Source organism: Meles meles, chromosome 4, assembly GCF_922984935.1.
Source record: "Meles meles chromosome 4, mMelMel3.1 paternal haplotype, whole genome shotgun sequence".
Classification (NCBI taxonomy): domain Eukaryota; kingdom Metazoa; phylum Chordata; class Mammalia; order Carnivora; family Mustelidae; genus Meles; species Meles meles.
This window is the reverse complement of record NC_060069.1, coordinates 29,780,863-29,801,697: the sequence shown is the minus strand read 5'-3', so window position 1 is coordinate 29,801,697 and position 20,835 is coordinate 29,780,863. Positions and strand designations below refer to the sequence as shown.

The window sequence follows — 20,835 nt, the reverse complement described above, 5'->3', positions numbered from 1 at the left end:
CGGCTTCTCCCTCACATCCTTTCCGGAATGAGGCATGTGCCTTGAGTTGAAAATAAACTTACGAAGCGAGCAGGAATAAACTCTGTCCCCCTCTGCGGCTCACACAGAACACTTCTGGGACCAGATGTGTGGGGTTTTTCCATATCTACCAGTTCTCTGACACCGGCCTGGGGGCCTCCAGCTCCGTGCTGACTTTGTCTCCCTGCAGGTAGCTCCCGATCCCACCACCAAGGGCTCAGGACCATGTGGCTTCTGACACCAATTACAAGTCCCAGGTCGTCCCTTGGACTTCTGACCAACCAGCTGTGCACAACCCCCTCCTCAGTTTCAGTCGTTTGCTGGAGCAGCTCAGCTCACAGAACTCAGGGAGACACTTAGGTTCCCCAGTTTATCATATAACAGAGGATACAGATGAACGACCAGATGAAGAGGTTCACTGGGTGAGGTCCTGGAGGGTCCTGAGCACGGAGGAGCTACCCCAGCTGCCAGCCAGGAAGCTCTCAGAACCCCAGATTTGGGAGACGTTTATGGAGGTTTCCTCCTGTAGCCACAGTCGATCATTAACTCATTTTCCAGCCCCTCTTCCTTCTCCAGGGAATGAGGGTAGGGCCAAAAGTTCTGAATTTCTAATCATGGCTTGGTCTTTCTGGTGGCCAGTCCCATCTTGGAGCCGCCCAGAGTCACCCCCTTAGAACAAAAGTTGCTCCTGTCACCCAGGAAATTACAAGGGATTTAATTGAGGAGCCTTGTGTCAGGAACTGGAGTCAAAGACCAAATATTAACAGAACTGGGCACAGAGTCTGGTGTGTGTGTGCGTGTGCGTGTCTTATTTCACACTGCCGTCTCACAAGGCCGTTGTGGGTAAGTTCTCTAGGAGTGCCAAGGGCAGAGTGTGTTAACCTTGAAGGAGCCCAGGGCCAGTGACAGCGTCCTCTCCCATCCGACCAGGGACAGCCATGGCCCAAGGGCAAAGAGCCAGACCTGAGGCTGCCAACAGTAGCTGTCCCCCCAACCCCCCGCCTTTCCAACCCAGCCATCCCAGGGCAGGAGAGGGGCCATTCTGAGACGGAGGGGACCATCCACCCAGGCAGAGATGCACTAGGAACCAGACCTCTGAGGTCTCCTTATCCCTGGAGCACTAGGGCCTGCAAGGCCTCAAGGGGCTTCTTGGGGACCTTCGATTCTGCCTCCTAAAGAGGTGTGCCTTTTGAACTTCCCAGAGTCAGCTGCTCCCTGGGACCCTGAGCCAGCGGTGGGGAAGACGCAGAGGGCAGCCTAGCCTTGCGGTCCATTGATAACAGCCTTGTCTGGTTTCTCCCTCCCTCCCTCCCCCCGCAGACCTGGCCGAGGTTTTGCAGAGCCCCGATGGGAATTGGGTGGCCCTGAAGGATGGTGCTCTGCCGCCTGCGCGCCTGCTGGCCAAACCTAAGAGTGGCACGTTCCAGGCCCTGGAGGCAGCCTCCAGCGTGGCCTCTGCCTACGACGAGCTGGGCTCTGACAGCGAGGAGGACTTTGACTGGAGTGAGGCCTTGAGTACACTGTGCCCACGGCCCCGAGGCCAGCCCAGGAACCCCCAGCCTCAGCCCACACAGGCCCAGAGCTTGCACCAAGGCCCGTCAGCCACCAACTCTGGGCTCTCTCCGAACCCCGAGGCCATGTGTTCTGACTCGGAGACCTCCTCTGCAGGCTCTTGCCGGGAAGCTGGGCGCAGGGCAAGATTGTCCTGGTTGCCAAGGAAGGCCCCCAGGGACCCCACAGCAGAGAAGCTGCGCCTGCAGGGAGAGCTGGACGTGAACTTCAACCCCCAGGCCCCCAGCAGGGAGACTTCAGACAGCAGTGAGCCTGAAGAGGCCCCCTACGCCATGGACCGGAAAGCAAGGAGGTGGAGAAGGGCCCGCGTGGGCTCCGAGGAGCCAAGTGAGGAATTGTCTTCTCCCAACGCCCATTCCCAGGGGCTGGACATACAACAGGTAATTGGAGCGGTGTGCGCTTTTCAGCCAGATGTGCCCTCCTCCAAGCAGGAGTGGTGTGGAAAGGGTTAGAATTCACAGACCCAGATTCTCTTCTCGGTTTGCTGCTAAGTAACTGAGTAGCCTAGATAGCGCCCGTCGCCTCTCGAGGGCTCCGTGACCTCTTCTCTGGAGACAAGAGCTTACGGCTCCAAGCGGGTTTGCAGTGTGACCCCCAGAGCAGCTGCAGCAGTGGGGAACGAGTTAGAATACACACTCCCAGGCCCTGCCCCACCCAGAAACTCTGGGGATTGGGTCCAGGCAGGTGCAGTCACCAGCTCTCCCAAGGATTCTGCTGTCCTAATGCTTGAGGGCCACTGGCTTGGGGCTAAGGGTTTGGGGTCTAGAGACAGGCTGCCTGGCTTCAGATCCAGCCATGTGACCTTGGGCTAGGGCTCAGTATCTTCATCTGTAAATGTAGATACTATTACCACCCCCTTCAAAGGATGATGTGAAGAGTGAGAAAGACAATGTTTATAATGAACTGAGCTCTGTCCCAGACATGGTACCGGGCTTAGTAAATATTACTTCAAGATGATAACTCAGGGCACAGTTTACTCACATTCTGTGACTCTTCTGGCCACCTCCCATCCCCTCTCAGAATCCTCTGTGGCTCTGCCCATATGGATTAGTTCAGGAACCTCCTTTGAGACTCTGATAAAATCTATGGACTCTCTCTGCAGAAAAATGCACCCCCCCACACACACACGCATGCACTCACACGCGTGCACTCACACCATTTGCTTTGAATGACCTTATAGAAACAATGGATTGCATTTGAAACTGAGAGTCTAATGGAAGATCTAGTTAGGTTCCTCTCCCTTCTGTAGGCTCACATTGCCGTCAACTTGACTTTTCCACACTTCTGGAGAAACCACACCCACTTCTGGAACCCTACTGCCTCTCCAGTAATACTCAACTGTGCCCTGCATCCTTAGTTTGGGTCTCACCAAAGCAGCCTCTGAGTCAAGGATTCAAGTGTAGGTTTAGGTGGAAGGAAATCCCAGGAACCCCAAGAGTGAGCCAGGGCAGTGAGAAGGGCCTATTAAGTTAGGCTATAGACTACCGGGGCTGCATCCCACCAGGGACCCTCAGAGAACCATGTGGAACACACCTCCCACCTGAGGACAGGAGTCTTCATCCACAGTCTCCCATCTGCCTTTGGTACAGAGTGGCCCCACCCAGGGGAACATCAACTCCATGCACAACTGAAAAATCCTTCAGGCAAAGAGGAAGAGAGAGACCCAGGTCGCAGGTGGAAAACGATCAGTGAGCCAGAAACTGTCCCCCGTGGCGGCGGGCAACTCAGGTTGCTCTCAGGGATGCAGGTGGGGATCACCTTCATCTGCTATGACTGCGAATGCATCAGGCTGATCCCTGATAGAGAGGCCCCCGTGGATATAGTTGTGGACTCAGAGGCCCCCGTGGATATAGTTGTGGACTCAGAGGCCCTCAGGTCCCAGAATCAGGCATCAATCCTGCCTGAACTGCTAATATGTTGCCTAGAAAACATCCTTTCTTTGGTCCAAAGTCTCGTGTTTTCCTCTGTAAAACCAGATCGTTACAAATTTGCCCTGTGGGGCTGTTGCAGTCCTACAGTAGAAATAGAAGGTTCCATTCAGTGATGACTCCTTGTGCTAGATCTAGCTCAAGGGGAGACTGACAGAGACTTTGGGTCCCTTGCCCGAAGGGATAGTCTTAAGGGTTGTCTGCCTGATTCCCTTGCCGCGCATCCACACCCACTGGCTGCGTGACGCTTCCTGTCTATTGGGAGGTGGCTTGAAAGTTGTCTTCTGGGGTCATCTTTGCAAGGCACTGAGAGGGAGAAGACAGGGCCAGTGTTCTCTCTGCTTCCCTGGCAGTGTCCTCTCCTCCCCGGTAGGTGGCGGTGGTGTTGCACTAACTTAGGTCCTCCTTGCTCTCCCTCTTTATTAAGGCAATTCTGGAAAAAAAAATTACATGTATATACACACACACATGCACATATATATACATACAATATATATATACATATATATTTTATAAGGTTAGATATATTTCAGGTTAGATCTTATATATGTGTGTACATGTACATATAGGGATGTAGATGTATTTTTAACTGTTTGCGTATTTCTTAATTATATAAATAAATGAGTATAATGTTTAAAAAAAAACTGAACATACAGATATAGTCTCCCCCGACCACAATCTAAATCCCCGCCATCTCCCCCAGAATGACTGCAGTGGTATGTATTTGTACGTTCACATGTGTATAGGACATTTAGAAATACACTTCTGAAAAGGTGTCTCTGTTTTCGCAGCGTCATCCTCTTACTCTCCATATTCCCCTGTTGCCTGCTATTAACAGTGAGCGACAGAAATGTCAGCGCACGTGTCCACACAGTACCTGCAGAAGATTTGCCTTGAGGTGGTCCCCGGCAGGGAGCAAGACAGGGAGTAGGAGCCGTCCCTCCAGAGTGCAAGCAGTGAGCATGCACGTCCTGTAGAGAATTTTAAAACAGTAATAAACCCAATAAAAGTCAGCCTTCTTATTATCACCTTGTGCCATGCAGGGACAATTCTGAGCAAAGTAATTTACAGTGAACCCTTTGGTTCCTCTGTTCTTTGCTTTTCTGGATGATAATGTGGTCAGATCTAACCTTATTGTTTCAAAATAAGCCTTTGTCACCAAAGCATGAGTAAATAATTCATCTTTAATTTGCTGGCTTCAGATGCCCCCTTTCATATATATTAACATTTTTTTTCCATGAGCCTGGCTTCCTTATGCTCTCTATTTTGTTCCATGGATGCAGAAGTCCCATTCGTGTACAAAAACAACTTTATTTAAATTTTAATAACTTCGTAACATACTCTGATATCCAGTAGATGGTCTTCCCTTCACAGTTGTTTTTTGTTGATGATGTTTTATAAAGTGTCTTAACTTTTCTCAATCCTTTATTCACATGAATGACTTTTTACAATCTTCTCTACAAGTTGAAAAAAAAATTTAAGTTTTGATTGGATTGCTCCAAATGCATTTACCTATTTGGGAAAAATCTATGTCTTTCTAATATTGAGGCTCCCCACCAATGGTGTCATACTTGTCTCCATCAATTTACTTTCACTCAAGTTTTAGAGATTTTTTCCAAAGCCCTCCTACTTTTTATGTTCAGAGATTTTTCAATATGTTATACATGTTGTTGACATTGTGGATGAGCTCTCTTTTATCTATTATACGTTCTAATTGGTTTCTGATGGTGTATAGATCATTGTTGATTTTATGTTCGTATTTTATAACTTAGCACCTAATAGATTCTTAGTCCTACTAGTCTTTGACAGGATTCTCTTAGCTATTCCAGGCAGATCATCATCTTGTCCACATGGAGGACATTTTTATCGCTTTTCCCATGATTCACTCTTATTTCTCTTGCTTGTCTTAAACAGTCCTGGAGACAACCCAGGCTACACTCCGAAGCAGTAGTGACATTGGCATTCGGTCTGTGTCCGGCTGCCATCCTTAGGCACCTGCTTGCCGTGCTACATGGTCAAGTATGTTTCCTCCTCTATGTTTAGTAGATATTCTCAAAGCCAAGAAGCGTCTGTCTGTTCCTGGCTTCCTAAACACTTTAAAGCAGGAATGTGAGTTTTATCAACTGCTTTCTGCCATCTCTTGAGAAGATCCTATAGTTTTTCTTCTGTTAATGATTGTAAATCACATTAATGGATAGCTTAGTTCTGAAACATCTTTTCATTTGTTGTGTAAATTACATTGGGACCTGAATCCTTTCTATAAAAACTGGTTTCTGTTTGCAGGTTTCCGTGTTCATGCCATCTTGTTCGGCTTTGCCATCAGGTTATACTAATGACTTGGCACGGATTCTCTAGTTTTTACTATTTTCTACAATACTTTACATGACGTGATAATTCTCTGAAAGTTTGGAAGAAAGAAAGTTTCACCTATAAAGCTATCCAGGTCTGCCCCTACTGAGAGGCAGTTTTAGAAGTGAACTTTATATGTTAGATTATGTAGAAAACGTATGTATTAGAAAATATTAGAAAACAGGAAAGTAAGAGGAAACTATTACTTAATATAAAAGCAAAACAAAAACTGTTCGATTCATAAATTGAGAAGCTGACTCAAATATATATATATATATTTTCAATTATACAGAGATGATGTGGATGAATATACAATGAATTTCCCCTCAAATGCAGTTCTGTTTGCATCCCACAGGCTTCGATAGGTAGTGCGCCCATCGTCAAACTCTTCTATGTAAATTATCACTTCCAGGTGATTCTCAATTTAATCAAAATTAAAAGGTAGTTAGAAAGGTGGATAGCTTTCTGGTTGGTTTGGCTTTGTTTTTGTCTCTTATTTTGAGTCCTCACCACACTGTGAGCAATAAATATGGCTTATGTGGTTTTGCTGTTGGCAATCTATTGGGATTTCCTTTGTGACCCAATCTGTGGCCAATTTTTATGACTACCACACACATGTGTTTGGAAAGAATCTCTGTTTGGTGAGGACAAGCTCCGTGTGCACGCGCGCATTGTCCTGGATGTCAGCAGGACAGACAAGGTCCTGCCCCGAAGCTCACGTTCCCTTGCCTTCATGTCTGCCAGGCCTCCCTTCCCTCACGTCCCTACTCTTTCCTACTGCTGTCTTCGTGGCTCTGTGGTTTCTTACTTCCTGTCCCCTCTGAGTCTGGCAGGTCCCTAGGAGGCACACCAGCACAAGCTGGCAATTCCACTCCCTGCTGGACCCATGCCCTCAACAGCCCTGATTAGCAGGTAGAGTCTGCTGAGGACAGACGTCCTGTCACACATCCTCTAACCGCGTCCGCAGCCTCCGATATCACCACACATGTGACTTTGCATGTGGAGTCTCTCTGTAATCTGTTACCATGGACGGCTGAACGGGTTCTCTGACCTCTGGAACCCCGACCCCCGATGTCCACTGGTGGGATGACGTCGGTGGGTCAGAATTAATTTCCCTCCGAAGCCCTGCAGCCCGTATTTTACCACCTCCTGCCTTGGCGTGATGAACAGACCCCTGAAGACAGCCTAGTTTTTCCATTCTGTATAACGGCTTTCTCTGCTCTCCGACATTTGTCTGATTTGCTGTTACCTTTAAAGAGCAAACCTTTTTCCAGAAGGCTGGTGTGCTCTCGTTTCCTGCTCTTGCACGTAAGACAGTGCGCTCTTCTCTGCACACTCAGGTATTTTCTCAACTCAGGAGTGTTTCCTTCTGTCATTTTGATTCTTACTTCTTCCAGGCCACCATAGTGCTTACGTTGAATCTCGATTCTCTGCCGTCCATGTCTATGATCTTCTCTTACTGTTTTCCCCTTCTCTGATCTTGTCCGCCACCTTCTAGAGGTCCTTTCCAATTTCGTCCTCCCATCACTCATCTGTGTTCCCAGGGTTATTTCTGCGATGACCATTGTCAGATGTGGGTTCCGACCCCACGGCTGTGCTTCCAGTGTTTCTGCAGTCTTTTGTCTCAACAGCCTCACAGTTCATCTCATGCCACAGCCTTGCCTTTTAGTCTGAGTGCTTCTCCCTCATAACTTTCCATATCTCTTCATTGATATTCTGTATTGTTATGCCCTAATGAAAGCACAAAATCACTATCAGACGTTGTGTCTTGCTTGTTAGTAAAATTAGTAAAACAGGATACCTTCAAGCTACGTTTGGTTTCCTTTGCTCTGCAGTATTTTTCCATAAATTCCATGTTAACTTTTTCTGTTAGTCATCCCTAAGTGAGGAGAATGTGGTCTCCACCCCCCTGTTGCCAATATCTAACATACTCAAACCATTTCCCCTCTGCCAGCTTGAGAGGAGCTTTTTCCTACTCTCATCATCTTGCTGTATGTTTCTTTGAACAAATGGCTAAGAACCTACAACTGAAAATGCATATGTTGATTGAATGAATGAGTGGAAAAGAACAAAATTCATTCCATATTTCAACATGGTTTATAGTTCCCACCCCCCCCCCCCGGGGGGGCTTTACACTTTGATGACCACACCTCCTAGAATGCAACATCGTTCCCTGGCGAGTTCTTCCCTCTGCCCTCCTGAATATTTTGGGCAGATACACTTTCTAAGTGGTTACAAAACTAGGAGGAAGTGAAAGTTGGGAGTAGGGCTTACCTCTGGATGTTTCAAATGCCCCACCACCACAACAGAAGGCTCAGCCATTGTGCTTTCATTCGCTTGATTTTTGTTTTATTCTATTTTATGGTGAGCATTTATCTCACATTCTGAACCAGGGTTTGAGGTTGGGAGAATACTGGGAGGATGGGGGTGTGAGGGTGGGGGTGGGCAGCAATTATCCTGACTACTTAGGAGAGGGGAAGAGCGGACCAGTCTCCAAAAATTTTTTCTTTTTTTTTTTTTTTTCCAATTCATTGGCATGGGCTTTGTACTTAGTGAAAAATTGTCCCCATCCATTTACTAGTAACAAGCTGACTTCCATTCTTTCTTGGTTACATAAGTTTTTACCTTTTTCTGTATCTTCCCACACCATTTTGGTGGAAAAATTTGGAGAGGTTGTAGAGTGACGTTTGCCAGATGTCAGTTTAAAATGGAAACCTGCTAATTAATTTTTCTTTGATGGAGAAATCAGGATGGCAGGAGGCAGCTATTTCAGTTCCCTCTGACGTTTCATTTTTTGTAGTACTCATTAGTGCAACTTGTTTCCTTGAGGTAAATTTGCCCCTTGGTCCAGAGGCAAGGTCCTAATTACTCTTAAGAGATGTCTGTTCTAAGAATCTTGCCACATTGGGAAGCTACTAAATCTTTATAACTAACAATATGTAAATATTCATGTATTTCGTGTGTTTATGCCCTGCTACAGAAAGAATTTAAAGTGGTTTACATAAATATAAACACAAGAGAATAAAATGAAAACATGAGAAAAGCAGGACAAAGGGAAAATCAGGATAGGAGAAATAAATGAAACTAAGAGTAACGTTAGTTCATAATAAGGATGCAATGAGGTCCTAATCACAAGCTAACAATGCCCGAAATTTGGCTCTGTGCTTTCTAGAAGACGATGGGAAGAGAATGATGTGAACAGCTTGCTGAGTCATGGAAACCGTATTTACAATGCTAAATCTGTTCCTTAAAGGATGCTGCTCTTGGAGCTGAGATCCATGAGAAATTTATCCCACGGGGCCTTGTGGAGAGAAAGCAGAATCCATCACCCTCCACTATAACCTGCTTCAAATGAGCACACACGGTAGAGGCTGCTTCTCACAGTGTCACTCAGTGTGGACCAGTATGTCACCGCAGGCACATCTCAATCATGTCAGTCTATCAGTGGCCAATTACACTGACCTCTCCTGGTCCAGGTCACTCCAGGATTCAGTTTTGGGATATGTGAAGGAGTGGATGACTACCTCCCCAAGCCCTGGTTCATGAGTATTGTTCAGTTCTGAATTCAAGGGGATGCTCTCTGACAAGTGCCAGGAAGATCACGGGAATTGGGGGTAATGTGGCACCACCCATCGCAGGAACACTGAGACACCCAACAGGAGCACATCCCTCTAGTATGTGCCTAGAGAAAATCCCCAAGCAAGCCCTTCAATCTACTTCAATTGTATTTGAATTTCCTCCAGTATACAGATCAAAGAGTGGTAATCCCTGCATCCCACAGCAAATTCTTTACCATTGATTTTCAAATCTTTTTAGGCATGGGACTGCCCGAAATGAAAATTTAAGGAGAAGAAAATAATTTGGCTGAAAGCCGAACCACTCTGAGACAAGGCTGCCTTCCACCCTTGCCCCCTCCTTCCACCTACACAGCAGCGTAGGCAAGTACTGATAATAACCCAGAAACAGTTTGGAGCAGGTGTGACCCATACCCCCTCAACAGAAGAAAAGTCTTAGTGGGGTATCTGTCAAGGGACTCCCTCTGAGCATGAGGAGTGCTGGGTGTGCCCTCCAAGACAGTTGCAGAAAATAGGTCTGGAAAACAAGGAGACACTTGCTGAGTAGTGTTGATTCTTAAATATTTTTGAGTCATAGACCCTATTGAGATCCTGAGGAACACAAACTCTTCTCCCGAGTGTGTGTGTTGCATGGGGCGGGGGATGGGCGGTACATAAACACAAGCACTCAAAGGCTTACATACAATGTCAAGGAGTTTTGGGAACAGCAACTTCCCTGAGTTTCCACAGACTCTGGGTTAGAAGCCCTGCTGTACAGGATTATAAACCAGGATCCATCAGATTAATTAAGGATCAGCCACCAAAAGTGATGACGTTAGTTCTGCAATAGTTCAATTATAGTCTTTTTTTGGGACAGATACTAAATACCAGGGCTCCTTATCAGTTAAGCCTTTACTTATTTGTGGCAATCAAACCATGTTCGATCTGTGAAGAAAATGTTGAACTCTCTATCCCAACTCAGTTCACTCAAAATGGATAGCAAGTCTTTAGGAACCCAGGAAAAGAAGGGGATCTGGAACACCCCTTCGTCCCTCTACCCCAGTCCCTGCCCTGGATGCCATCCCTTTTAGGAGACTCTTCCTGAGAATTCTCACTCGTGTGCTGGCATTAAAGTCCAGGTCCTGAACCGCCATCAAAATCCAAAGGTCTACACCCAGTTTCAGTGCAGAGTCAAAGGAACAAACAAAGATGAAATCCGCCCTCAATGCTGCCTCATTCCTTAACAGATTACTCTACAAAGTGATAGACCAGTTGTGGTCAGCACGAAAATAAGTGTGTCTCAAATGTCTGTTCTTCATGTAAATATCGACCTGAGCAGTCCAGGCTGGTGATTTTCTAGATATTTTATATGGGGCTGCCACAACTCTGGGGAACGAGTAGCTGCCCTTTTGACAAATGGCACAGTCTAAGTCTGTCAGATAGAAGATGATAAAGAGAAAAAATATGGACGAGCTGCAGAGCCCATTAGTCAGATACGATGTTTTGTTCTGGGAGAGGGAGACGTGCCCCAGATGAGATTAAGGTTTTGTCCGTTTGTTTTTAAATCAATTTTATAATCTGAAAGACTCGGAAAACAGCCTGGGATCCACACCAGGACAACTGACCTGTAATTGTAAAAGCTAAAAATAAACCTTCTGGACCGATATCTAGGTGCTAAGTTTTCACGACTTCCTTTAACCAAAGGCAGAGCTCACATCTGCCCTCTGTGCGGTTCCACCGGCCAAACTCAGGCCCTTCTTTGTGAAGGGGCTCTCACGGAGGTAGGAGGAAATGGATTGTAATATTAAATTTGCTAAGATTCCAGGTGACATGTTCCCATTTCCACCATGTTAGCTGGCGGAGGATTTGGTATGTATCTGTGTAGGTGTGACAGCTCTTGTCACACCAGTTATAAGAAAAACAAATGTCTTCATCACCACAGCACAGCCTGTGAATAAAACTAGTTTTAGGTTAATAGTGATACACTGGGAGAGGACAAACCTCTGTGTGAAGGCACCAGAGACAGAAATCGTCTGCGTCCTCAGAAAAAAACAGGTCAGCAGGAGAGTCGGCCAAGCCCAAGGCTCGTCCTCTCTCCGGCTTAAGCACAACTCTGTCAAGATATTTGCAAGTAAAACATGCATTTGGCACAGACAGTACTCCCAGGGCTGGGTAACCTGTAAGTCAGGGCTCTTCTCTGAAGTTCACTAAAATATCTAAAAGCAAGCTGCAGAAATTCTGCTTTTTAGGTCAGGTTCGGTGTTTTTCATCAACAGGAACAAGGAGAACCACCAGGACACGAGGATATAGTCAACGAAGTCTGATATGTAACATTTGAAAGTCATCCTGTAGCTGGGCCTTTTTTTTAAAAGGTGGAGAAAATGCTGAGCCTCCCAGTGCTCCCTCAAATGACCCAGCAGATGAAAGAAAGGCTTTGGGGGGGGGGGGGATTTCTAGGACCGGGGTTGCTCAGTCTAGAAGACATTGACAGGGCTCCCTTCAAACATGTGGAGAATTTTGATAAAGATGATGGGGAGGCGTAATAAGAGAAAAATTGCTTTAAATTAAAGCAGGCAGGATTTCAGGGTGCATAAGGTCAGATCACAAGGGTGAATGAAGGTAAAGACAGTCAGTCTTCTAAGGAAATCTGCAGGTACCAGAAAGCTTCGAAAAAAAGTATCTTCTCCCTCATTGAAACTTCCACTTGAGAAGGGATGAAGTCCTTTTCCTGTCCAGTTCTGTCCCTACCCGTGGTTCTACTATCTTCCTCTCCTAATGAGCCTCATTTAATCTGGAGCATCTGGCCTTGTTTTGGAAGAATGGGAAGAGTTCGGCCTTTGCTCCGCCCCACGCTGGTCACATGACCTTGGACAGCTTCCTCAGGCCCCGTGTCCTTGTGGATACAGAGGGAACTACCAGGCCACTTGAATGAGATCTGGCATGTCTTGTGCCCAATGCAGTACTCATCCACACTAATGTGCTCAGCTCTGAGAACCGTCCAGGCCTGGCCCCCACTCACATCCGCATCACCTCCATGTTCTTCCCTTTCTGTGTTTCCCCAAACTTGAGAATTCCCAGATTCCTCAGGAATCGTTCAGAGGATACCTGGCTCAAAACCTAAGATCTGTGGAGGTCAGGTTGGCAACACTATGTTGCCCTGGTGATTGAGACGGTGCCTTCTTTCCAGATGATCAATGAAAGGAAAACTGAAATTTAAAAATTATTATAAATAGGGACTTGCAGACCACTGAGAATATATCAGCAGACTCTTGTTTAAGAAACCGTCCTCGCTTATCTTAATGAGTATTCTGTCACTAGGTGTTTTAAACTATACTTTCTTATTTAGCCTGGGTCTCCAGTTCCACATGCTACGTTGACATGTGCAAGGAAGAGGGGATGCTTTGTCTGTAACGGCCATACCCTTCCTTCTCCACCTCCCCAGTCTACAGAGCCAGCAATGTAAACTAGCCAATCCAGGAACTCTAAGCCTCTTCTGATTTCAACATCTTTATCTCTTTAAAATCCTCTTTCCTCTTCTAGGTAAATAATCAGCCCTCCAACCCCTCCACTTCCTCCATCTGGAGGTGCCTGAGGGGGAGCCTCTGGTGTCCTTGTGGCTGCAGGGCCATCTGAGGGCTGAGATGGGTCCTCTCAGGTCTTCTTAGTGATGGGGCCCCTGTTCGAGAAGTTATTCCCGCCCTGCTATCATCCAAAGGCCTGAGAACCTGTGGTCTATTCCCTGTGTACAAGGTCAGAACCTGGTCCTTCTCCCTCAGGCCCCATCGTGGCTGTCACTCTCATTCCCCACCAGAGCCAGGGCCCTGACTGTCTAGCCCCAAGGCAGCCCTTCCCTCCCACTGTAGGAGTCCCTGGGAAGCTCACCTTCCAGCACCACCCACAGTCTTCCACAAGCCCGCTTCTGGATAGTCTCTGCATCACACAGGAGCTTGGGGGACCCGGAGCCCTTCAGGTCTGCCTCTGAAGCCTTTCCTCTGGGTCTGAGTCAACTCTGCTATAGCTGCCCCAACTAAGGAACAAGCAAAATCCAGCCTTTGAACTTTAGGGAACCTCAGCCTCTAGAAACCTCTTCTGTCTCTCCATAAAATCTGGACCATGCGGTCACCATGTTAAAGAGGGGAGCTGAACAATGACCCATGATCCGTTCGTTCTGGATCTATACTCTTTTCTCTAGGGTAAAACGCTTAGGGTTAGCTAAGAAAATGAAGAGGCAAGGGAATGCAGTTTTAGTAGGAACTGAAAAACATGAGTTTCTTGCTTTCAAAATAATGTCCCCTTATACAGACCAATGCCAGTCTGTAAAGTGGGGGCATTGAGACAAAGCACCAGTGGGCAGAAAATTCTGATTTTCAACCAATTATGGAGAATATTTTCTGCCCAGATACACATATTGCTGATAATTATCCAGCTTGATTTTTTTCTTTTTCCTGTCACAAAAGTTTATTAGAATTTCCACACTGTCTTTATAACGCTCTTGGTAATCTGTTTGAGTCACTGCCCAACACTCTCATAGTCAAGGTTCCTTTGAAGTACAAGAGAATATTCTTCAGGCTGGAGATTCTGCAGATCCTCGTCTTCTCTACATGCTGGGTCCAGCTTCCCAACAGACCCTGGAAAACAACTGCCCTTCTCCCTCTTTCTCTGAATTCAGCTGGAAGTCTGCCATCCTGTAATCAAGTAACATGTACTTATCTATTGTTGTCTCACCAGGACGTCAATTGTGTGTTCTTTTCAATGTTTCTTAGCCCTTTGGGGGCATAGTGCCAGTGAAAATCTAGTGAAAGCCAGAACCCCTTCCCCTAGAAAAGTGTGCATGTAAATTGAAGTCTGCACACAGTATCAAGGATCCACAGAGGCCAACCACAGACCCCCGTTAGCTGAGACCCCTACTGAATGTCCACTGTCCCAGCTCTCGTGGAGACTGACATGAAAATCAGTACATGGGGAAAACGTGTAAGTTTATAACATGGAGTAGGGATGGCTTGATACTTTGTAGGATCCATTTCTTTGAAGATATATTTGTTGATGTACTTGATAAATATTACAGGGCCAAGTATTACTTAGTAAGCTTTGAAGCTGTGGCGGCTTTGATAAGGATGCTTCCATCTCAGTTCGTGGTATCACCTCTCCTGGTGTCGGATCCCTGTGTGTATGCCCAGGGCCATCATTTAGCATTCGTACCATTCTCAACACTCAGATAAAACTTGACATATAAATCCTGATCATCTCTAGGAGTTCATTTTTGAAGAGTTCACTCAGCTATCACCTTTTCTTCTTTCTCTCCCGACAACATCCATCCAACCAACCAGGTGAGGGTTCCCCATGATCCCATCAAATGCTCATGTATGTGCCTCGCACACAGTGTGTCAAGATGGTGTCTCTCCATCATGCCATGATGTCGCCAGAGCAGGAGGGTTGTCACTCCCACCTGTGAGCTCCAGTGGCCAGCACAGGCCCAGCACATAGTAGGCACTCAGTGCATGTTCGCTGACTATGGACTGAATCGCCATTGACCCAAGTCTTCAAAGGTTCTTAGAAGGTAAAGAAAGAGGCCAAAGCTAAAGAAAGCAAGCTAGGAGTTAAGATGAATTGATATTTCAGTGTGTTCAATCTGTTGAGTGAACTGATAAGAGCAGGTTTCCAAGTGTGGGTCTGTGGCCAGTTGCTGACCTCCGGGCTAGTTTAATGCTCAGACACATGGTGGGAGTGAGACCATCTGGTAGACAAGCTCAGCGACTTAGGCTCACCCTTAACCCTCTGCAGTCTGACCCAGGCGCATTTTCTCCTCACTTGCAAGCCCTGCACTGTCCCATTTCTGGGCCTTTTTGTTCTAGCTACACCAAGCAGTCTCATGTACCCTGGGTCTTACTGGTCCTCCTGTTTCCTCATCAAGAAGGTCTGGCCCCACATCTACATATTAAAACTTTCCTCATCTTTCAAGAGCCTGTTCAGAGGTCGTTCTTCCCATTAAGATTCCTGTGTCCCCAGACAAAAGAATCCTCCTCAAGCATGCTGGGAGCACTGATTACCTCTTGTAAGACCCTCATCATGGATTCTTGCTCAGGACCAGAGAAACAGTCATTTCCAGTGGACTCTTTCTTTCATCAACCTAGGAGCTCTTCTTTTTCACTTCTGTGTCATCTGTTTCCTTCTACTGACCTTTATATAGACAGCTGCCTTTAACATTTGTCCAGTTACAATGGTGTCAAGTAAATTTGATGCACAAACATCATAAAGGGTCAAAGAATCTCTCTCATATTTTTTTAGCACAAGGTGGTCCAGATTCTTGAGACAAAATGTTACATGATGAAGTCCTTCCTGTTGAATGATGAATTGAATGAAAATACCATATTTCCTTTTGTCCTTATAAACAGTTTACTCTTGAGGTTGAGAAAACTCACCTTCAGACACTGTCATCTGAAGGCTTGTAGTCTGAGACTTTACTTATACAATCAACTTACTGTCATTGTTAGAGTCTAAAGAGTTGTTCTCCTTCTCTTTGAGTTCATCTTCTGAGTCATCTAATAATTGTGAAATGTTATTCTCTGTCACTTCTTTGCAAATATGAAAAATTCTAAATTCTCAACTGTATGCGATGAGCTAAAAGCAGACTCAAAATAAATGATGATTTATTTTGTTACTGAATCATCCCTCCAGGCCATTCCATTCTTCTGTTTTATTACTGAGGTCTCTTTTAGCATAATTGGGAATAACTGATGAGTAATGATGAAAGATAATTCCCAGGATGATGAAAGAGCAAGATATTTCAAAAGATAGGAGAAATAAGATCAAAAGGTGTCATCGTGCATCATAGATTTATGGAAGAGTCCAATGAACCCACATAGTAATTATAAAATAAAATGAGTTTTATTTTATTTAAAAAAATAAGTAAATTTTCTCTGTGTTCTTTGGAAACCCTTCAAGAAGGAATGAAAGCAATGAAATATCAAGCCTTTTAAATAGATAGAGCAATTCAGAGAGGAAACTCAAAAACTAAAGTTGGGTCTAATGGACCCTAATGGTATACTGAGAGTTATCGTGTTAAAATTCCATACACGTCTGTCCAACTTAAAGTTAAGGATAGATTGAGAGTCACCATCTCCCTGTCTTCCTGAAGTTCCCCAGGCCAAGTCAGAGATATACTCCTATAAGCAACTTCGGAGGTGTTCACCAAATGGAATAGTAGGAGCCGAAGGTGTAATTACTAAGCCGGGACTGTAATTATCAAAGGAATGCCATACATTATTGCCTACCTATGTGCAAGGACTTGACACCATCTCAAAATCTTTGCCCTTAACCTAGAATACCATTCATCCTCTCTGTCCCTTTTAGCTGGGTAACTGCTATGCTTTAAACATCACTTCCACTTTGAACATCACTTCCACAAGGAAGCTTTCCCGAACTTTCAGGCCTGCCATTATCTGCCCCTTAATGGACTATTAGAAATACCATGTCACCTCCACCTGAGGGCTGCTAACCAGGTGTGCCCAGCCTTGTACCATCAGCACAAGGCGGGCACTCAGTAAGCATCTTGTGCATGAAAAACTGAATTCAAACATGTTTCTGAGTACAGATGCTCACCTGCCTGACCCCTGGAACAGAGTGTTAAGGTGCATGTATTTTAGAAAGTAAAAGTGAAGAATAAAAGCTCACATGTAGAGAAAGTAGATCAAGTTAAGAGAGCTTGGTTCTCCTGGACTGTCCTTTCCTGGGGTTGATTGGGAACCAACAAATCTGACTATGGCAGAGATGTCCTCAGCTCATGCTTCCGGCTTGCATTTAGGTGTCGGGTGATTTATCAGAGACTGACCTCAGCAACGAACCTCGGCACCCTCAGACCAGCGTGGCCACCACCGAGGAGAAACTGAGAAACAGGCTGTACGAGTTAGCAATGAAAATGAGTGAGAAGGAGACGTCTTCGGGAGAAGATCAGGAGTCAGAGCCCAAGACGGAGTCTGAGAACCACAAGGAAAGTCTGTCCTCTGAAGACAACAGCCAGGGCGTCCAGGAAGAGCTGAAGAAGGTAAGGGCTGTGAAGGCAGCTCCATATGTACGGCAGGGGGGAGGGAGGTGGGCAGAGGAACTTCTGTATTTGCACAGAGGTGTGCTGGGCTCCCATGAGCTGTCTCTCAAATGCCCTCCCATGCTTGCAGGAGAGCCCCAGAAACCCCTGCTGATTCGAGCTAAGTGGTTCAATCAGGGAAAGGGCCCCACGGGTCCCAGGCCTCCGAGACCTGTCCTGTCCTTCTACTAACTATCCTTCCTAGTCTATACTGGGAACTACCCTTCAAGCCTGTAATTAATGCTCACAGTCTCTCTTGCTGGTAAAGGGCCATGCTACTTCTTCCTTCCCCCGCCCTTTCCCAGAGGAACTTTGCCTGTGGGTTAAGAGCGTCTCGCCATCCCCCTTTTAGTCAACAGCAATGTTTCAGACCATGATCTTTGTGCTAAACGTGGCCTGCTATGTCATTTATCCCTGCAGTTTGCTTATTTGGGCTTGTCTTAGCCTCAAAATCATTTTCCAAACAAGCCTTATTTGGAATCCTGGTGTTTAAAACCGGTAAAAGCCCCCAAAACCCAACCATTTGATCTCCAGTCCCAAACCACCCCTCTAACTATCCAAGGGCATTGCTAGGAAACCACAGAAGGAAGAACCCCTGGCAGAAAGGGGGGTCCTAGGCCCCTACCCCACAATCAGTGCTCTACCCCCATTCTTTCCTCTACAGCTTCTCCAAGCACATCCCTGTAGACTTGGCCACCGGACAGTCAGGCTATCCCTACTGCTTCCAGTGGAAGAGAAGGAAGCTAACATTTGTTGAGTGCCTAGTGCTTTGCTTATGTTAATGAATTCATTTCATAAAAACCCTTTGAAGGTGATGCAGAGGCTCGTCCTGAAGGTACTTACGCAAGGCCCATAACTAGTCAGCTTCAGAGCTGGGGCTGCATCCCAGAACTGCTTGGCCTCAAATCACAGGTCCCTTCTTTACTATGTCTCCTCCGTAATCAGATAAGGTCTTGCCTGGAAACACGTAAATTTCTTGGCACTCGTGGTCAGTTTTTTCCCCTCTCCTGAGAGTACATTATATAAGTTAACAAGTTCCTGGTAGCGCACATGAGTGGGGGAACAAGTTCCTTCATCTGCACCACAGCCAAGCTAGGGGAGGAGCCAGGCCAAGTCAGCAAAGAGCACGCATATGGCAAGAGCCGGCCACGAGCCAACTGGGGGCCCTCTTCCACAGCCGAGCCCCTGAGCCCTCCAACAGCTCAGACTCTGCCTCTCATTCCCGTCCCACCCTCCATAGCCATCGAATCCTCCTACTCCTCGGCCTGTCAGGTCCTCTGCCCAAGGACGTGCACACATCTGTCCCCTGCCATGTCTGTGGGCTGGAGGCCGGAGCGTGGCCTTCACAGGCAGCCTCTCCCTGGGATGTGGGCTCCAACCCATCGCTTCCTCCGTGGTAATGGGCTCTGCTCCTCTCTGTTACTTGAACCAATATCCCATGACATTCACATTTGTCTGCCAGAGCTCAGAGCCAGATGGTAACTGAGGAATATCATGGTATTTCTTGCAATGCCTCTGCATCCTACTGGCTTTGCTGCCTGATGGTCACAAGGCTCCGCACAGGCCTGCTGTTCCAGCAGCCTGCCAGGCCATGATGAGTCATGGACTCCCAGTCCCCGTCAGCCTGCAGGCCTCACCTTCTGGAGGCAGAGCAGCCAGTCTGCACTGTGCTCTCTTGGGCAGAACGTGAACAGGGAAAGGAGGAGCCAGGGCAAGAAAAATCTAAGATAAGCCCCCGTTCTGCCCCGTGCCCTCACCGAGCAAGAAACTAAGAGAGCTGCTTTTATTCAAGCTCCCAAATATGTCAGTTTCTCAAAATTTAAGTCTTCCCCCCGCCTACCATGAATCAGTGCATTAAAATATCCATCAGCTATCATTTATTGTATGTAAAAATCTGGGGAGCAAACTGAGAAAGATAATTAACTTATCTTTTCCTCATCAGGCATGGTTTACTCAGAAATCATGCATGGTTTACACAGAAATACAGGTTTATATCTTCACTATTATTTAGAAGCAAAAGGATATAGAGATAGGCTTTAAGATAAGACTGAATTCGAAATGCAACCATGCAATTTGCAAATTCTGCAAACCTTGGCTAGTGCTTAGAATAAGCCAAGGTGATTTCTTGCCTCCCACTGGCCCTTGTCCCCCAGCTGCTCTCCCTGTCCCTCCAGACCCTGCACGACTACTCTAGTCCTTCCTCCACTCCACAGCCACAACTGCCCTGCAGTTCCTGAGCTTGCTCCCAGCACTGAGACAGGCCCACACCTGCTGTGTTTTTCAGCTGATCCTGGGACCCAGCCCTGGGCTCATGGTTGACTGCAAACGCATCTTGGCCTCATCTGTAAAATGAGGATAATTGTACTCCCTGATAGAGTTGTGAGGGTTGAATTTTACAACATGGTGTTTAGCACATAGCAGGAGCCCAGCAAATACTGGATCCCCTATAAACCTCACGGCTGTGAGTTAACATCCATCTTCTGGTACTAAAGCAACAACTTAGTACCTATTTCCAGTTGACACCTGGCATGTCTAACATAGGTCTGTAACCACATCTGGGGCTTTGTTGTGCTAGGTAGAATATAAGTGGGAAGTCACTGCATGAGAATGCCCCATGTTCCCGTCTTCAGTATCAGAATAACTGTGACTTCCCCTGTGGGCCAAACACGACTGATTTGTACAGCATGTGTGCACGCGCGTGTGCGCACACACACACATGTATGGCTGGCACACGGCATGGTTTGGAGTGGAACTGGGCTTGTGTAATGATTTCAGAAGTGGTCAGTGCTCCCCTGATCTCTTTACTCTAGCAATGCATACTGGCCCAAAGTCCAGCCGCCTGAAAACCCCTGATGCAGCAGGAGCTCCTCTTCCTCTGCAAAAGGCAGGCTGAAAGGGAGAACGAGAACCCCAGCTGGGAGCAGTCCTAACTAGTGACCACCAAGAAGAAAATCAGTACCCCAGCTATTTGGCCTCTGTGGGCATGGTGACTCTGGGGCAGAGCTGCATACTGACTCCCCGAGTTTCCCAGCCACCCGAGCTCTAAGCACCCAACACGATGAACAGTCCTCCTCGACTCCCTTCCCTCCCCTGCCCCCACGTACCCCTCCTCCACCATCTCCACCACTATTTCCAGGGATTGCCTCCCACATGAACTAAATCCCTGTCTCGCATCTGCTTCTGGGTGAAACCAGACGAAGTCGGTAACTAAACAGGAGAAATGCACGGTCCCCAGTTCACAAATCCTTCAGTGCTGTGTAGGCAGCGAGGAAATCCCAATGCCCAATTGGCTGCTAATTGCCTTTGCCTTATTAAGAGGAGCTTTGCCTTATGC

At 46.7% G+C, this 20,835-nt stretch overlaps 1 protein-coding gene across 4 annotated transcripts in view; it reads left to right on the top strand.

Annotated features, from left to right (window-relative positions):
• LOC123940334 (myosin VIIA and Rab interacting protein) overlaps positions 1-20,835 on the top strand; it is a 379,886-nt gene that overhangs the window by 322,926 nt on the left and 36,125 nt on the right. For all 4 annotated transcript variants that reach the window (XM_046003035.1, XM_046003036.1, XM_046003032.1 and 1 more), the window contains 2 exons: positions 1,339-1,970; positions 17,223-17,462. In XM_046003035.1, the coding sequence (XP_045858991.1) occupies positions 1,339-1,970; positions 17,223-17,462 (872 nt within the window). The remainder of the gene's footprint in view (positions 1-1,338; positions 1,971-17,222; positions 17,463-20,835) is intronic.